We start from the raw sequence: 13,785 nt of genomic DNA on the forward strand, positions 1-13,785 counted from the left end.
CGCCGCCCGCGCGTATGGACTAGGGAAGGACAGGTGGATGCATTGCATGGTGAAGCACATCGTTGCCTTAACTTTCCACTCGGCACTCCTGACACATTGCCGCCTCTCTTTTCTCCCACGTACAATTCTTCTCTTGCTCTACAAGAACCCCTCACTCGTCCATTGTTTTGTTTCTTGTCAAGTGCCCAATTCGCTAGCCTGACGACATCGAGGTGCGAGCGCCGCCCATCGTCATGGTCCGTCTACGAGAAATCCCACGCACAGCCGCTTTTGCTTGGTCGCCGGGCCCAACCCAGCCATTGATTGCCACCGGAACAAAAGCCGGTGCTGTAGACGCCGACTTTTCCAATGAGACACAGCTGGAGCTCTGGGAACTTGGCTTGGACGACAGTGAGCAGGGCGTTGAGCTTAAGCCAGTCGCTACTGTAAGCGTAGAGTCACGGTACATTGGAAGCCGCGTCTACGAATTGCAGAGCAGCTACTGATTGTTCCTCTAGATTCAATGACATTGCATGGAGTCAACCCAGCGAACAGTACCCGCGGGGAGTAATAGCGGGCGCACTCGATAGCGGGGTACTAGTGCTATGGGATGCAGAGAAGCTGCGGGCAGGTGAAGGGTCAGAGCGCTCCCAGGCCAGCGAGTGACTATGCAAAGCTGACTCTATGCAGTGATGGAGCCGAGATTGAACAGATCGAGAAGCACACCGGGCCCATCCAAGCGATACAGTTCAACCCATTCCGTCCCAACATTCTTGCGTCCGCCGGCGCCAAAGGCGAACTTTTCATCCACGATATCGACGATGAATCCAAGTCCTTCCGTCTGGGCAAGGCTGGAGCGAACCCCGACGAGTACACCACATTAGACTGGAACAAGAAGGTTGCGCATATTCTTGCGACCGGAAGCAGCGGCGGTTTCGTTACCGTCTGGGACGTCAAGCTGAAGAAGGAGAACCTTACGCTCAACAACTACGGACGAAAGACTGTCAGCGCGGTTTCATGGGACCCTAATGTACCCACGAGGCTAGTTACTGCTATTCCGACAGACCAGAACCCACTTGTACTAGTTTGGGATCTCCGCAACACCAATGCGCCTGAGAAGACACTGCAAGCTCACGACCAGGGTGTGCTCTCCCTTTCGTGGTGTGTGCAGGACAGCGACCTTCTTTTGTCTTGTGGCAAGGACAACAGGACAATTGCTTGGAACCCGCACACTGGAGAGCTGTTGGGCGAATTCCCAGTCGTTACTAACTGGACTTTCCAAACAAGATTCAACCCTGCGAATCCGAACCTCCTTGCAACCGCCTCCTTTGATGGCAAGATTGCAATTCAGACCCTGCAAAACACCGGGCCTGCAGCAGATCACAAGAAGGCGGCCACCCAAGCACCCGAAGGAGAGGACTTCTTTGCACAGACGCATGCCGAGCCTCAGGGGGCATCTTTCACGCTAAAAACACCCCCGAAATGGTTGAAGAGGCGAGCGGGTGTGGCTTTTGGCTTTGGTGGCAAGCTTGTGCGATTTGGCGTCGTTGATAACAAGTTCAAGGTTTCGATTTCAACTTTTGCAGTAGACTCGGACGTCAGCACCGCCAGCGAAGAGTTTGACAAGGCTTTGCAGAGTGGTGACCTGACATCAATCTGCGAGTCGAAGATTTCAAAGGCGACAAACGACGAGGAAAAGGCCGACTGGACCGTAATCGAGACTTTAATCTCCGAGAATCCTCGCAATAAGCTCGTCGAGTATCTTGGCTTTGCGGATAAAAAAGAAGAGCCAGAAGAGGAAAAGAAGGAGGACAAGGCAAGCGGCGAAGCCGATGCTGGCGCGGATGAAGGTGCCTCGTTCTTCGATAATGCGACTGATGAGGGTAACTTCCTTTCAGACCTCGCGGCGTCCAAGGGCGCAAAGACCAACAACCCCTTTCAAATTTACAATGGCACCGAGTCGGAGGCTGACACCAAGATCACCCGCAGCCTCATGTTGGGAGACTTTAATGCCGCGTTGGACGTATGCCTAAAGGAGGACCGCCTGTCAGATGCTTTTATGATTGCCATCTGCGGCGGCGAAAAATGCATTGCCAAGGCACAGGCGGCGTACTTCAAGAAGCAGTCAGACGCGCCAAACTACCTCCGCCTCCTCGCTTCCGTTGTTGGAAAGAACCTGTGGGATTTCGTGTACAATGCTGATCTCAAAGACTGGAAAGAAGTCATGGCTACTATCTGCACGTTTGCTGATCAAGCCGACTTCCCCGATCTCTGTGAGGCGCTCGGTGATCGTCTTGAGGAGGCCTTCACCGAAGGGAATGCCTCATATCGCAAGGATGCGTCTTTCTGCTACTTGGCTGGTTCCAAGCTTGAGAAGGTTGTTGTCAACTGGGCGCAAGAACTACAGGAGAACGAGAAGGCTGGTATTGAGAAGACAGAGGGCGACAACAGCTTCTCGATCCATGCACGATCACTGCAGGAGTTCATCGAGAAGGTTACCGTTTTCCGCCAGGTGACAAACTTCAAGGACGCTGAACAGCAGAAGGATGCCGACTGGAAACTTGAGCCTTTGTACGCCAAGTACGTCGAGTACGCCGATATTGCTTCTGCTCACGGGCAACTATCAATTGCCGAGAAGTACTTGGATCTCCTTCCCGAGAAGTACCCAGCAGCAGATGTTGCAAGAAACCGTGTCAAGCAAGCCACGAGGAAGGCTACAGCCCAACCAGCGGCTACTCATAGACAGACTCAGTCTACCGCTAGTGGGCGACGCCAGGTTGTGGTCCCCTCGTATGGTCAACCTGCGCAAGCAGCACCAGCACCGGTTCAACAGACGCCATACGCTCCAGCCAACCCGCTTCAGACACAGCCGGGAGCTTCGCCTTATGCCCCAGTCAACCCTCTATCGCAGCAAGCTCAGGCTGCCGTGCGATCACCGTACGCACCCGCAGGCGCCACAACTGGCAATGCTTACACCCCAGCCGGTTACCAGCCTTCGCAGCCGTCCATGTCTCAGCCAGGTTACGGCTTCAGCCAGGCCCCTCAGGCGAACCCAATTGCACCGCCGCCACGAAACTTCTCCAACTCTCCTACTATAATACCGGCAGCCAACAGGGGCAGTATTCCGGCATGGAATGACACACCAGACTTTGGCCCGCCAAAGCCAGCTTCGCGCCGCAGTACCCCCATGAATAATGTAGTAGCCTCTCCATTCCCGAACCAGCAACAGCCTCCCTCGGGTCCACCACAAGGGCCATTCTCGCCTGGAGCAAGGTCAACACCACCTCCTCCAAAGGGCCCGCCTCAAGGTCCTCCTCGTATGACATCACCACCTTCTGGTCCTCCACAGGCGGGCACTCCAAACCAGTATGCGCCTCCACCAGCAGCTAACACTTATGCTCCACCGCAACCTGCCGGTTTTGCGCCACCTCCTCAAGCGCCCTTGCAGCGTGGAGCGTCACCATATGCACCTCCGACAGCTGCCGCACCACCCTCGAACCGTTACGCCCCTGCACCAGGCTCGCAGCCATCGGCACCACCAGGACCAATGGGTGGAATGCCTCCGCCACGAAACATTGCACCGCCACCAGGGCAATTCACCCCGGCTGCGTCACCATACGCACCGTCGCCGGTCCAGCAAATGCCTGCAGCCGCAACTCCTCCACCGCCAAAGGGACCCCCACAAGGACCCCCACGAGCTGGACCTCCTATGGGAGGCCCTCCTCAGGGCGGACCACCAAGACAAGATTCTCGACCTGGAACTGGACAATCCCATGGAGCAGCTCCAACAGCAGCCAAGTATCGTAAGTGGTTTTTTTTAAAGCGTTTTGGTTGCCTTTTACTAACGATCCACAGCTCCTGGCGATCGATCACACATTCCCGAAACATCTCGACCCGTCTATGAGATTCTCGATGCAGAGCTTCAGCGCGTCAAGAGCAAAGCTCCTGCACAGTACCGGCAGCACGTTGCCGACACTGAGAAACGGCTGAATATTCTGTTTGACCATCTTAACAACGAGGATCTCCTAAAGCCAGACACGATTCAGCAGATGAACGAATTGGCGTCCAACCTTCAGGCCAAACAGTTTGATACCGCAGCGGCTATCTTCTCAGACTTGATGACCAACAAGACGGACGAGGGCAGCAACTGGATGGTAAGTCGAGCATCTCATAGTGAAGACACGAGGACCTCTACTAATGCTCATCTAGGTCGGTGTTAAGCGCTTGATTCAGTTTAGCAAGTCGACTGCTTAGGGGGCTGATGCTATGGAGCCTGAGAGCGTCCCTGGAGGTTACTCTTTGTACACGTAGTACAAGATGGATTTTTGGGTTCCAGAGAGATTTCTACGTATTAGTACGGTGAATGTGATAATAGAGAAAATTCACTATGAATGTTGATTGGCCTGTGTATGCGTGAAAACATATGTGACTTGCGAAACTCAATTCTGGAAATACATATTGCTCAACCGATTTCAATTTGTGACCTCGACGATATTGTGTGAAGATTGAGGGGCTGATGGGGTGTTGGCTGTGGGTAAAGGTATGGAGGGGCTGCTATCCACGTCCCACGTCCAGATGCCAAGATGCACCCATGCGCGCGCTACGAGGGACTGCGCTAAGAATCTCTTGAATCTCAGCAACGCCAGGTCAACAGCACAGCACAGCAAACATGGTACACATACTAAAGCGCATGCGCAAGCTACGCGAAGTGAGTAATTGGAGTGCATATTTGGGGTCTGGGCATTGGACAGGGCTAACAAACACGGCAGAAGGTATGTTCAAATCTGCTGCGGACACCTCCGAAAACGCCGCTCGCAACCCGACATACGAGTCCAAAATGAAGGAAAAATACAACAGATGGCTGACGATGCACTGAAAAGCTGCTATGGATAAGATGTGGGCCTGGCGCTCTCATATTGCCCAAGGAGGTGTCAAAGATCACCATGGAGTTCAACGCAAAGATCTATGGAGGGCACAGAGGGGCAAGGTACGCATGAAAAATAACATTCAATGGCTCAGCTATCAAGGCGCAGCAACGAGCACGAGGCGATAATGTATGCTTACACCATTTGTAGGAAATTCTGGCGCGAAATGCTACCTAGAATAAAATACCGAAACCCCTCGGTTCCTATCCAAATTTCACGACACACGGACGCGGACGGTCCTTCGGTGCTGCACATCTATACTGCCTCGAAGACACAACCGGCGCCCGGCACTACAAATGCGCCCACAAACCAACAATCCAATGCTGCACCGCCGTCAGGCACACCGAACCCACGTAACACGCTGGTACCCGATACCTCGAAACCCACATATACGATCGACATAAGAGACCAAATGGAGAGCGAGATTTTGGAGGCTCTAGTAGCGAGAACCGGGGCACAGGCGATTGAGCCCACTGAACAGGAGTTGGCGGAGATGCAGGAGATTGCCGAAGCCAAGGAGAGGAGCGAGGCGGATAGAGTGCAAGTCCGAGAGTATGTGATGAAGCAGCGCAGGGAGGAAGAGATGCTCAAACTGGCGAGGGGAGAGGTGCCAACGACGAACTAGGTGTTTGGGCAAACGGGAGACATGCGCAATGGGTGAATGATATGGGCATTGCATTTGGACTACACTCCACTGGCGCCAGAGCCAGACTACTGTATAACATGTACATTTCCAATAACAATGCGCATGGGATGCGCCAGCAATATACAACCCAGGCCGTCATGAAGTCGCAAATAGCATTGGCTGCGTTCCGGAGTGCACGCGGTCGCTGTCCACGGTTCGACACTTGCCGCATTCAGTGCACTGCATGCAACAACCTATAGCGCATATGACGCCATTGTTTGTAAACATACATGCGATCGATTCCGCATCGCGAGAGCGCAGGCGCAGGCGCAAAGTGGTCGTGTGTTATCAATCTCACAGAGTCGCGCAATAAGCAAAGCTAGCCTCGAAGATAAGCGCATGTAGCCGACTGGGTTAGTCCCAAGCATCAATGGCCGACGGCCTAGCATAAGGGAAACGGAATCAGTCTGCCTGGCAGACACCCTTACACCGAGCTCAAACCTTGCGGTGAGCTCAGGCTGCCGGATGCTGCCAAAGTTGTTCTTCGCGCCTGTCGTCCGAAGCAATCTACCGGGAAAAGAGAGATGGCTCCATGATGGACGAGCTGCCAGAATCTACAACCAACAAACACCGCTACAGAGAGCAAGCCCTCTGAGCAGTGGCTGGGAGATTTTGGCCCAGGGCGGTGGTTGAGAGAAGGTTGGCCAGCGGCGAGGGAACTTTTTTTATGTGGCCCGGGGCGCTACCACGACTAGCGGCTTGGCGCGAACTGGCTGCGTCGGAGTTTACCCTGGCCTGACCATCAAGCGCTTGCACTTGCGATCCCGTTCAACATTACCTGCTTCTCCGCCACGCCTCTCACTGCTTTTCCCGCCATCGCCCCGCGGCCGCATCCACCATGGTCGACCTATCCATCGATGAGGTAAATAAGATTCGTCTTTCCATGGGCCTTCCCGCCCTCCCAGGTGGAAGTGCCTCTGCAGCGCCCGCCGCGTCCTCGGGCCTGGACTTCAAGGCTGCCAAAGATGGCGACGATTCCGACGACGAGCCGGCCAGCACCATCGAGACGCGCGAGGCCGCCGCCTCCGACAACTGGAAGAAACTCGAGCAAGAAAGACTGGCCAAGATTAGGCGCGAAGAGCGCGCGACTGCCATCAAGAAAGAGCGCGAGAGGGCGTCGCGTCTCATGAAGCTCGAGGGCAAAGGGCTGGCGGACGAAGAGGACGTCGACGACGATTTGGCTTGGTTGAAGAGCAGCAAGAAGCGCCAGAAGAAGATTGCCAAGGAAGAGCAGATGCGCAAAGAGCTCGAGGAGCGTGAGCGCCAGGCCCTCGAAGCCATGCAGTACACCGACAAAGATCTTGCGGGTATCAAAGTGGGACACGAAGTCGACCAATTCGACGACGAAGACCAGATTCTGGTCCTCAAGGACACTGCGGTTGACGCCGAAGACGAAGATGAGCTGGAGGCGGTTGCGCTGAGAGAGAGGGAGCGGCTTCAAGAGCGGCTTGATTCCAAGAAACGAAAGCGCGCCTACGACCCCAACGACATGGACGAGTCGGGCCAGAAGTCGATCCTGGCACAATACGATGAAGAGATTGAGGGCAAGAAGAGCAAGGCTTTCACGCTAGATGGCAAGGGCCGTACTGTTGAAGATGTTGAGGCCGAGGCCCAAGGCGTTGCAAAGCCAAAGAAGGTTGCTATCAGCCTAGACATACTCAAAGAAGACGCGCCCGCAAATGACTACATGGATGTGTCGGAAGTGAAGATGAAGAAGCCTAAGAAAAAGAAGAGCAAGAAGTCCAAGCGGGAGCGCGTCGAGGACGATGAAGAAATGCTCGCCGTACCCGCTGACGATCCTGCCGCCGACGACATGGATGTTGATGGAGAAGCCACCGCGCCACAACAAAAGAAGAAGAAGGTCTTTGACGAATCGTTTGTAGACGATGACGATCTCCAGGCGGTCCTCGCGGCCCAGCGCCAAAAGGCTCTGAAAAAGCGCAAGAAGATGCGGCCAGAAGACTTGGCGCGACAACTACGCGAAGAAGCCTCTACCCCTCAACCTGACGTTGTCGAATCTACAGAAGACAACGATGGCGGATTGGTCATTGACGAGACAACCGAGTTTGTCCAGAATTTGGGTACTGCTGGTGACGATGAAGAAGAAGCACGCCGCAAGCGTAGGAAGTCGAGCCATATTTCAGAAGGCACCAAGTCAATGGGTGATATTCCGGTCGCTGACGAAGACGGCGATGTGGAGATGGGCCAGTCATACGCCGAAGCAGCCGAAGCGGAAGAGGCAAGGAACCGCAGTGTCTCTCGTGCTCTCTCCACAGACATCACCGAAACGGGTCTTGAGGCCGAGAAGACGGTTGACCAAGGCTTAGGGGCCACACTTGCGCTGCTCAAGCAACGAGGATTGGTGACCGAAAGCGACGCTGGCGAGAAACACGCCCTGTACCGCGAGCGCCAGAAGTTCCTTGCTGACAAGTTCAAAGCTGAAGCTGAAGCTGAACGCCAACGCAAGATTGCACGTGAGCGCGAGCGGAACTCTGCCCGTTGGAATAACATGACGCCTCGCGAGCGTGAAGAATGGGCTCGCAAAAACAACACCAGCGCCGACATGGTCGAGAGCCGTCGTCTCGCTGAGCTCTTTAACAAAGAGTATACACCCAACATTGAACTCAAGTATGTCGATGAGCACGGCCGTCAGATGAACCAGAAAGAGGCGTTCAAGCAGCTCAGTCACCAATTCCACGGCAAGGGTAGCGGCAATACAAAGACCAAAAAGCACCTTGAAAAGATAGCAGCCGAGAAGAAGAAGATGGCTGAGAGTTCACTTGAAGCTAGTCGAAGCGGAGGCGGTGGTCTGGGCAATGCATTTGACGACCAGGCGAAGAAGAAGGGTACCGCTGGTGTCCGCCTGCAATAAGCCTGTGGCTTAAAACAAGACATCTGGACCGCTATCCAACGCTGGCAAAATGTTGTACGACGGCGTCGTGCTTTGGACACAAAAGGTCAGTGGCTCCAGAAGCTGTACTTTTAGAAACTTCGTCATTAATGCAAGCTTGTCTATAGAGCAGCCGTTTCCCTTTCAGCCGTGATGATTGGTATGACACCGATTTGTTTTGCAGTTGAACTGATATACCAGGTATCATGCTCCGTCACCATCAGTCGACGATTTGCTGTGTTGTAGGCATTGTCGGCATTCCCAGCGTAAGTAATGAGTTGTAGGCTTGATATTGCAAGGTAAGTCGATGCTTGGTGATGTGTCGTCATCGTGATATAGCTCCCGTGACAAGGCTACGGGGTATATACGGCCAAACTATGGTTTTCTAAGATGAAACAATATACGAACGCGAGATGGTGGCCCTATTGATTCCCGCATTGCAATGCGGCTTATGCGCTTACGGCTTACATGGTATACGTTGTGTTGCAGACTATCTAGCAGACCGTGTTACGGTGGTACTGCGGCCCGTTGGATGTGCTGGGTTATGCAAGAGCACTTGGATTTGTAAATGCAAGCATCTCGTTGATGTTTGCTGGAATTTGGAGAGGTGTATGATTTGCAAGCATGGATGGTGGTGGTATACGGTGTGAGAATGAGTTGAATCTCCCGCATAAGAGCGAATATGGGTGTCCGTTTCAGAGCTAGCTGAAGTATGCATGTTTGTAGTTCTCGTTTAGCATATGGTGATAGCAGTGGCGTTTCTCGCTGCATGATGGTGGTTTGAGGGCTGTTGGCAAAATCATGCCGTAGAACAGTAGCTTCTCTGTTGAGTTCAGAAAAGGACAGGAAAACACCGCTGAGATGCATTCAATATCTGTAAGTGCTTTAATCAGATCGACGCCGAATCTACCGCTCTTACAGTCGCACATGCAGTGCAAAAGCAGCATGGTGCAGAAAAACACAGTGAATTAATACAACTCTAATCATACAAGAGAGCTGGTCCCAAACGCCATATATGCATAGAACCCACATCATACCATAAACATACATCCACATCATCGCCATGCTGCACCCTCCCAAAAGAGCTCCCCAATATGCCTATTCATAAGCCTTCATAGCCTCGCCCGCCCTCTGCTCAACATAGTAGCCCGGGTCCGGCTTCCTCGCCACGCGCATCTGCTCCTTAGTCACCGGTCGCTCGACCTCCTTTACATCGACGAGTTCCTTTATGCGCATGATCTGGCCGGCCACGGCTTGCGAAACCGGGTAGTAAACGGTCGTCGTGCGTTTGCGCAGGCCGAGGGCTTTGAGCACGCCTTGCGTCTTGGCGGGCATGCCGATGCCAGAGCGCATCAGCGTGATGCGGAAATACGCCATGTTTTTTTTTCTCTTGTTTGCGCCGGGATACCACGGAAGAGGAAATATGCGGGTTGCGCACGCGCGTGCAACGGTCGTGGATGAGAGAGAGAGAGAGAGCGGGTATGTCTTTTTTTTGTGTCTTTCGGCGGCTTTTGACGTGGGCGGGGCGCAAGGAAAGTGGCAGTAGTAGCGAGTGACTTGATTGATGGGACAATTTAGATCAAAGTGTAATTGGAGACTTGGGCGGAAGTGACGCGTACTTTGGTGAATGGTCTTGTGCCCGTTGGACGCTCGTTTGGGCGCTCTCGACTGACCTGGGCCCTTGAACTTTTCCATCTGAGAGTTGACGTGACGCCTTGTCCCGAAACGGCTTAGGTTGGCGCGGAACAATAGCACCACCCCCTCACGTGCGTATACTCTTCACTTCATCTCTCAATTATTGGAATACCTGCAGTTTTCTTCTCTTCAGATCTGAACAGTGCCACACGTCAATTGCTTCGCCACTTCAAGTAGCGGTGAGCAAGTGCCGATATGGCTACTATCAGCGGGTTCCGTTTCCATGCAGGCTGCCTCCCTTGGACAGCGCAGGAAAGAAGAGAGTTGCAAATCCCTGTTTTTTTCACGACATGTCTCGCTGGGATATATTTGCCTTGTCTACTCGGAAGGCAGCTCGCTTCCGTTTTTTTTTAACAATTGAAAGCAAGTGTCCAGAAGACGGCGTGTTGCGTCGGGCAATTTCCCCTGCTGCATGCGTCTGCTCGTTTGCCGGTACAGTACCGGCACTATGGATAGCGCGAGACGACATGGCGGTAACATGCTTTGGCATTTCCAACATGACTTTGTGATTATGAAACGAGTTTGTCATACTTTCTTGCCATGATCATTCACTTCAAAAGAATGGTTGGAGTTTTTCGTGTACTTAGAACAGAGTGGTTATTCAAGTCTTGAAGCCATGTCTGGGTGTCACAGTGCCATTCCGGAAAGTAATCACAGCATCTTTAAAAGCTCAAAGATGACTATGGTCTGTATTTTGACATGGGCAAAATTGTACTACGGTGCGTCGTACTCTGTTTTCATGACGACATGTGTCTTGAATATGACTACCGTTCCACACCCCAGACAATCCTGTCTTGTCACTTTCGCCTCACGAAGCCTTGGTGCGCACACATGCAAGCACCCATCTATATTCCCGATGGGAAAAATGCAGATGCCCAGGTACCCACAGCCTGCAAGAACATAAACTCCCCGCACTATACAATTGGCTTATTGTCTAACACCAAACGAGAAACACCAATCGCGGCACCGGACGCCCTTTGCACCGGGTCAAGATTATTCCCAAGGACCCGGGTCAGCCTGGTGGTAGTCTACCCCCCTCCCTTCCTCCCCACATTCGGGATGCCGTCGTCTCTTTGTTGACAGCCAGCCGGGAAATCAACTCTTGGAGCAGACAGCAGCCAACAGATGTGCATCTCCGTCCAGGGAAGGGACGGCAACATGACCAACGAAATCGCTGATTCAGATGCACATGTACCGTTTGAACGGCTCTTTTGACCGCTTTTTATCTCCAGAGGAGAGAAAAAGGTAGGAGTGAGTAAGGATATAAGGGCATTCTAGTCTCTGCTACGGCCAGCCGATATGTGTACAATATCTATCCTATATTTGCAATAATATCTAAAACTATTCTCCTTTGACTACCTACTTTACATATCCCACACAGCAAGCAGCCGTCCATCATCGCCAGACACTCAAAGTTCCTCACCACCATGACAGGTACACATTTCATTCCACCACACTCTCCACATACAACCCTACTAACAAACTTACCCTTTCCAGCCCTCTACGCCCCCAGCACACCTTCTTCCTCGCCCATTTCCTGCACAAGCCTCGCCTCCTCTTCCCCAGCCCCGACCGCCATCCCACCGCTCGTGTACCGAGTGCACCGCAGCACTTCGCAAACACGCTACTCGTTCTCGACGGGCTTCAGCGCCAAGAACCAAACGACCATTGTAAACTACACATCTGCGCTTTCACGCTTCGGCCTCGCACACCTGCGGCAGCAGACCAACATCTCGTCGCCGTTTATCAGCGTCTACGATAGCCTGGCGCATGCCGAGGCCGTGGCCCGCTATTTCGGCGACCGCTACATGGAGGATACGTGGGTGGTTACTGTGGATCCCGCGCATTTTGCGCGCGGGCCCGTGTTTCGGGCTGCGGATTTGCTGAGGGACGCGAATGCCTGTGAGGCGCAGGGTGGTGCGAAGGGGGGGAAGAAGGGCGCGGATGCCGCGGCGGATCAATGGTTGCATTGGGGAGAGTACCTGGTCATGTATCGTATTCCCGCGCAGGCGATTCGCGATCAGACGCCCATTGCGAAGGTGGGGGATCAGCGGTGCAGAGCAGTGGGTGTCATTGGAGGTGGAAGTAGTAGTAGTGGTGGTAGTGGTGCTGTTTGAGTTGACCATGGGCTTGTGGATTTCAAGGCGTTTTTGTTTGGCCCTTGGCATTCGTTGGAGTAGGTATGGTTGTTTTTACGGGTATGGCACCTCACTGTTTCCATCGTGTACCCTGTTGCGTTCTGAAGTTCGCTGCGTTAGCACGTCGAAGTCACTCATAGAAACAAATTGTTGTTGGTACTCTTCCTGCAATCTTTTTCTATGCCCTACATACATGTTCATTCTTGGACATGGGTTTGGCACTGGCATGTGCACCGAATCCACCGGCCTTTTCCTTTACCCCTCAGCTCACTCCCTTGCCTTTGCCAACCTGGCAGTTCTCTCCGCCCTGCTACCCATCCGTCCGAAGCACCAATCAATACCCCACCAAAGCGCCTTTACCCCCCGCCATAATGGGAAATAGGTAAACGCATTCGTGACGTGAATATCTTCTTCTGCTTCTTGAATGCATTCGGGTTGGGGCGGTGCGACCAATCTCTTAGTCTTAAAAGCTGCAGCAAGGCTATTGTTCCGGTGCACACTCGACACGCTGCTCCGCCGCTGCGGAGCCTTTGGCAAGAAATTAATCTGGCTGGTCGAGTGCGAGGCTTTGTGGGGTGGCATTTTGGGTGCCAGTAGGATTTTTACATCGGTCGTCGAGGGTGCGTCGTAACGACTACATGCAGGAGGTGTCGGGTCGTGGTGTGGTGTGTGGGCTGGCAAAAGGAGACGAAAGGACCATTTTCGTGCAAAACGTTGCGGTAGATCCGGGACTGAGCGAGGCTCTTTTTTAATAGTAGGGAAGCGTTGGCTGGAGTGAGGCTGCGGACCGAATACTCATGTGCTGGAGAGGTGTGGTTCGCTGGCGGTCAGCAGACCCCGTGGGGACGTCACGCGTTGTGGGCTTTTAGGAACTTCGCCGCAAGCCACCCGAGGCGCTCTGGATGTCTGCGGCTTGTTAGACAGCAGGCGAATCAGGGTCGTGTGATCTGCATATAGTTGATCTAGACGCCTCTTGCTCGCACTCGGGTTGCCCAGGTGTGGCGTGGCTTGGTGGAACGAGCCGCTCTCGCTTCTTGTCGCCAGCCAGGCTGTCAGTGCCATGTCATCATGAATAGTTTCAGAGTCGCGGTGCCGCGTAAAGTGAGGCTAAAAGTAGGTGTTCCGAAACCCAGAAAAGAAAGGGTTATCGTCAGGGACGGCGCATCTCCTACCACTGGTGTCTGGGCCTGGCCAGACGCATGGCATTAGTGCCAAATGCAATCAAGTGTCTGGCCTTGAAAATGACATCACCGCCCGTCTCACATCTTTGACAGTGACAGCAGAGATGCATTCTGAGCCAGATGTGATACTGGCCATGATGTAATTTCATGCGTGGTCCTGTGTAGCATGCACGCCCGTTTCGTAAAAAGAAAAGTAGATGTAGGCGAGAAGCTTTTGTACATTTGTTATTCAAAGTGGGCCCGGCCACCCAACAGAGTTTGATGTTCCGATACCTGGACTAATTGTAAGATT

General features: G+C 53.3%; 5 protein-coding genes across 5 annotated transcripts; 4 read left to right on the top strand and 1 right to left on the bottom strand.

Moving 5' to 3' along the window:
• The first annotated feature begins 84 nt into the window (after positions 1 to 84).
• On the top strand, positions 85 to 4,352 carry SETTUDRAFT_144681 (uncharacterized protein). Its single transcript, XM_008023274.1, has 5 exons — positions 85 to 442; positions 498 to 617; positions 670 to 3,782; positions 3,835 to 4,133; positions 4,189 to 4,352. Exons 1-5 carry the CDS (start codon positions 234 to 236, stop codon positions 4,231 to 4,233), a joined length of 3,786 nt encoding a protein of 1,261 aa, XP_008021465.1. The 5' UTR covers positions 85 to 233; the 3' UTR covers positions 4,234 to 4,352.
• Positions 4,353 to 4,636: 284 nt separating this feature from the next.
• On the top strand, positions 4,637 to 5,776 carry SETTUDRAFT_166625 (uncharacterized protein). Its single transcript, XM_008023275.1, has 3 exons — positions 4,637 to 4,687; positions 4,857 to 4,966; positions 5,055 to 5,776. The coding sequence occupies exons 1-3, from the start codon at positions 4,649 to 4,651 to the stop codon at positions 5,527 to 5,529; spliced, it is 624 nt and encodes a 207-aa protein (XP_008021466.1). The 5' UTR covers positions 4,637 to 4,648; the 3' UTR covers positions 5,530 to 5,776.
• Positions 5,777 to 6,398: 622 nt separating this feature from the next.
• SETTUDRAFT_166627 (uncharacterized protein) lies at positions 6,399 to 8,879 on the top strand. Its single transcript, XM_008023276.1, has 2 exons — positions 6,399 to 8,546; positions 8,612 to 8,879. Exon 1 carries the CDS (start codon positions 6,428 to 6,430, stop codon positions 8,459 to 8,461), a length of 2,034 nt encoding a protein of 677 aa, XP_008021467.1. The 5' UTR covers positions 6,399 to 6,427; the 3' UTR covers positions 8,462 to 8,546; positions 8,612 to 8,879.
• A 698-nt stretch (positions 8,880 to 9,577) lies between these two features.
• SETTUDRAFT_101270 (uncharacterized protein) lies at positions 9,578 to 9,856 on the bottom strand (the record flags this gene model as incomplete). The annotated part of the gene is made up of 1 exon (XM_008023277.1): positions 9,578 to 9,856. The coding sequence occupies one exon, from the start codon at positions 9,854 to 9,856 to the stop codon at positions 9,578 to 9,580; it is 279 nt and encodes a 92-aa protein (XP_008021468.1).
• Positions 9,857 to 11,796: 1,940 nt separating this feature from the next.
• On the top strand, positions 11,797 to 12,255 carry SETTUDRAFT_63263 (uncharacterized protein; the record flags this gene model as incomplete). Its single annotated transcript, XM_008023175.1, has 1 exon — positions 11,797 to 12,255. A coding segment is annotated over one exon (459 nt), but the record flags the coding sequence as incomplete, so codon positions are not given.
• Between the last annotated feature and the right edge of the window lie 1,530 nt (positions 12,256 to 13,785).

Source organism: Exserohilum turcica (assembly GCF_000359705.1).
Source record: "Exserohilum turcica Et28A unplaced genomic scaffold SETTUscaffold_10, whole genome shotgun sequence".
Lineage (NCBI taxonomy): Eukaryota > Fungi > Ascomycota > Dothideomycetes > Pleosporales > Pleosporaceae > Exserohilum > Exserohilum turcicum.

Excerpts from the sequence above, each read along its gene's own strand:
- SETTUDRAFT_144681 (XM_008023274.1), top strand. The coding sequence starts at position 234 with ATGGTCCGTCTACGAGAAATCCCACGCACAGCCGCTTTTGCTTGGTCG. Across the intron at positions 443-497 it reads ACTGTAAGCGTAGAGTCACG|ATTCAATGACATTGCATGGA; the intron begins GTACATTGGAAG and ends TTGTTCCTCTAG. Across the intron at positions 3,783-3,834 it reads TCCAACAGCAGCCAAGTATC|CTCCTGGCGATCGATCACAC; the intron begins GTAAGTGGTTTT and ends AACGATCCACAG.
- SETTUDRAFT_166625 (XM_008023275.1), top strand. The coding sequence starts at position 4,649 with ATGGTACACATACTAAAGCGCATGCGCAAGCTACGCGAA. Across the intron at positions 4,688-4,856 it reads GCATGCGCAAGCTACGCGAA|AAGCTGCTATGGATAAGATG; the intron begins GTGAGTAATTGG and ends CGATGCACTGAA. Across the intron at positions 4,967-5,054 it reads GGAGGGCACAGAGGGGCAAG|GAAATTCTGGCGCGAAATGC; the intron begins GTACGCATGAAA and ends CACCATTTGTAG.
- SETTUDRAFT_166627 (XM_008023276.1), top strand. The coding sequence starts at position 6,428 with ATGGTCGACCTATCCATCGATGAGGTAAATAAGATTCGTCTTTCCATG.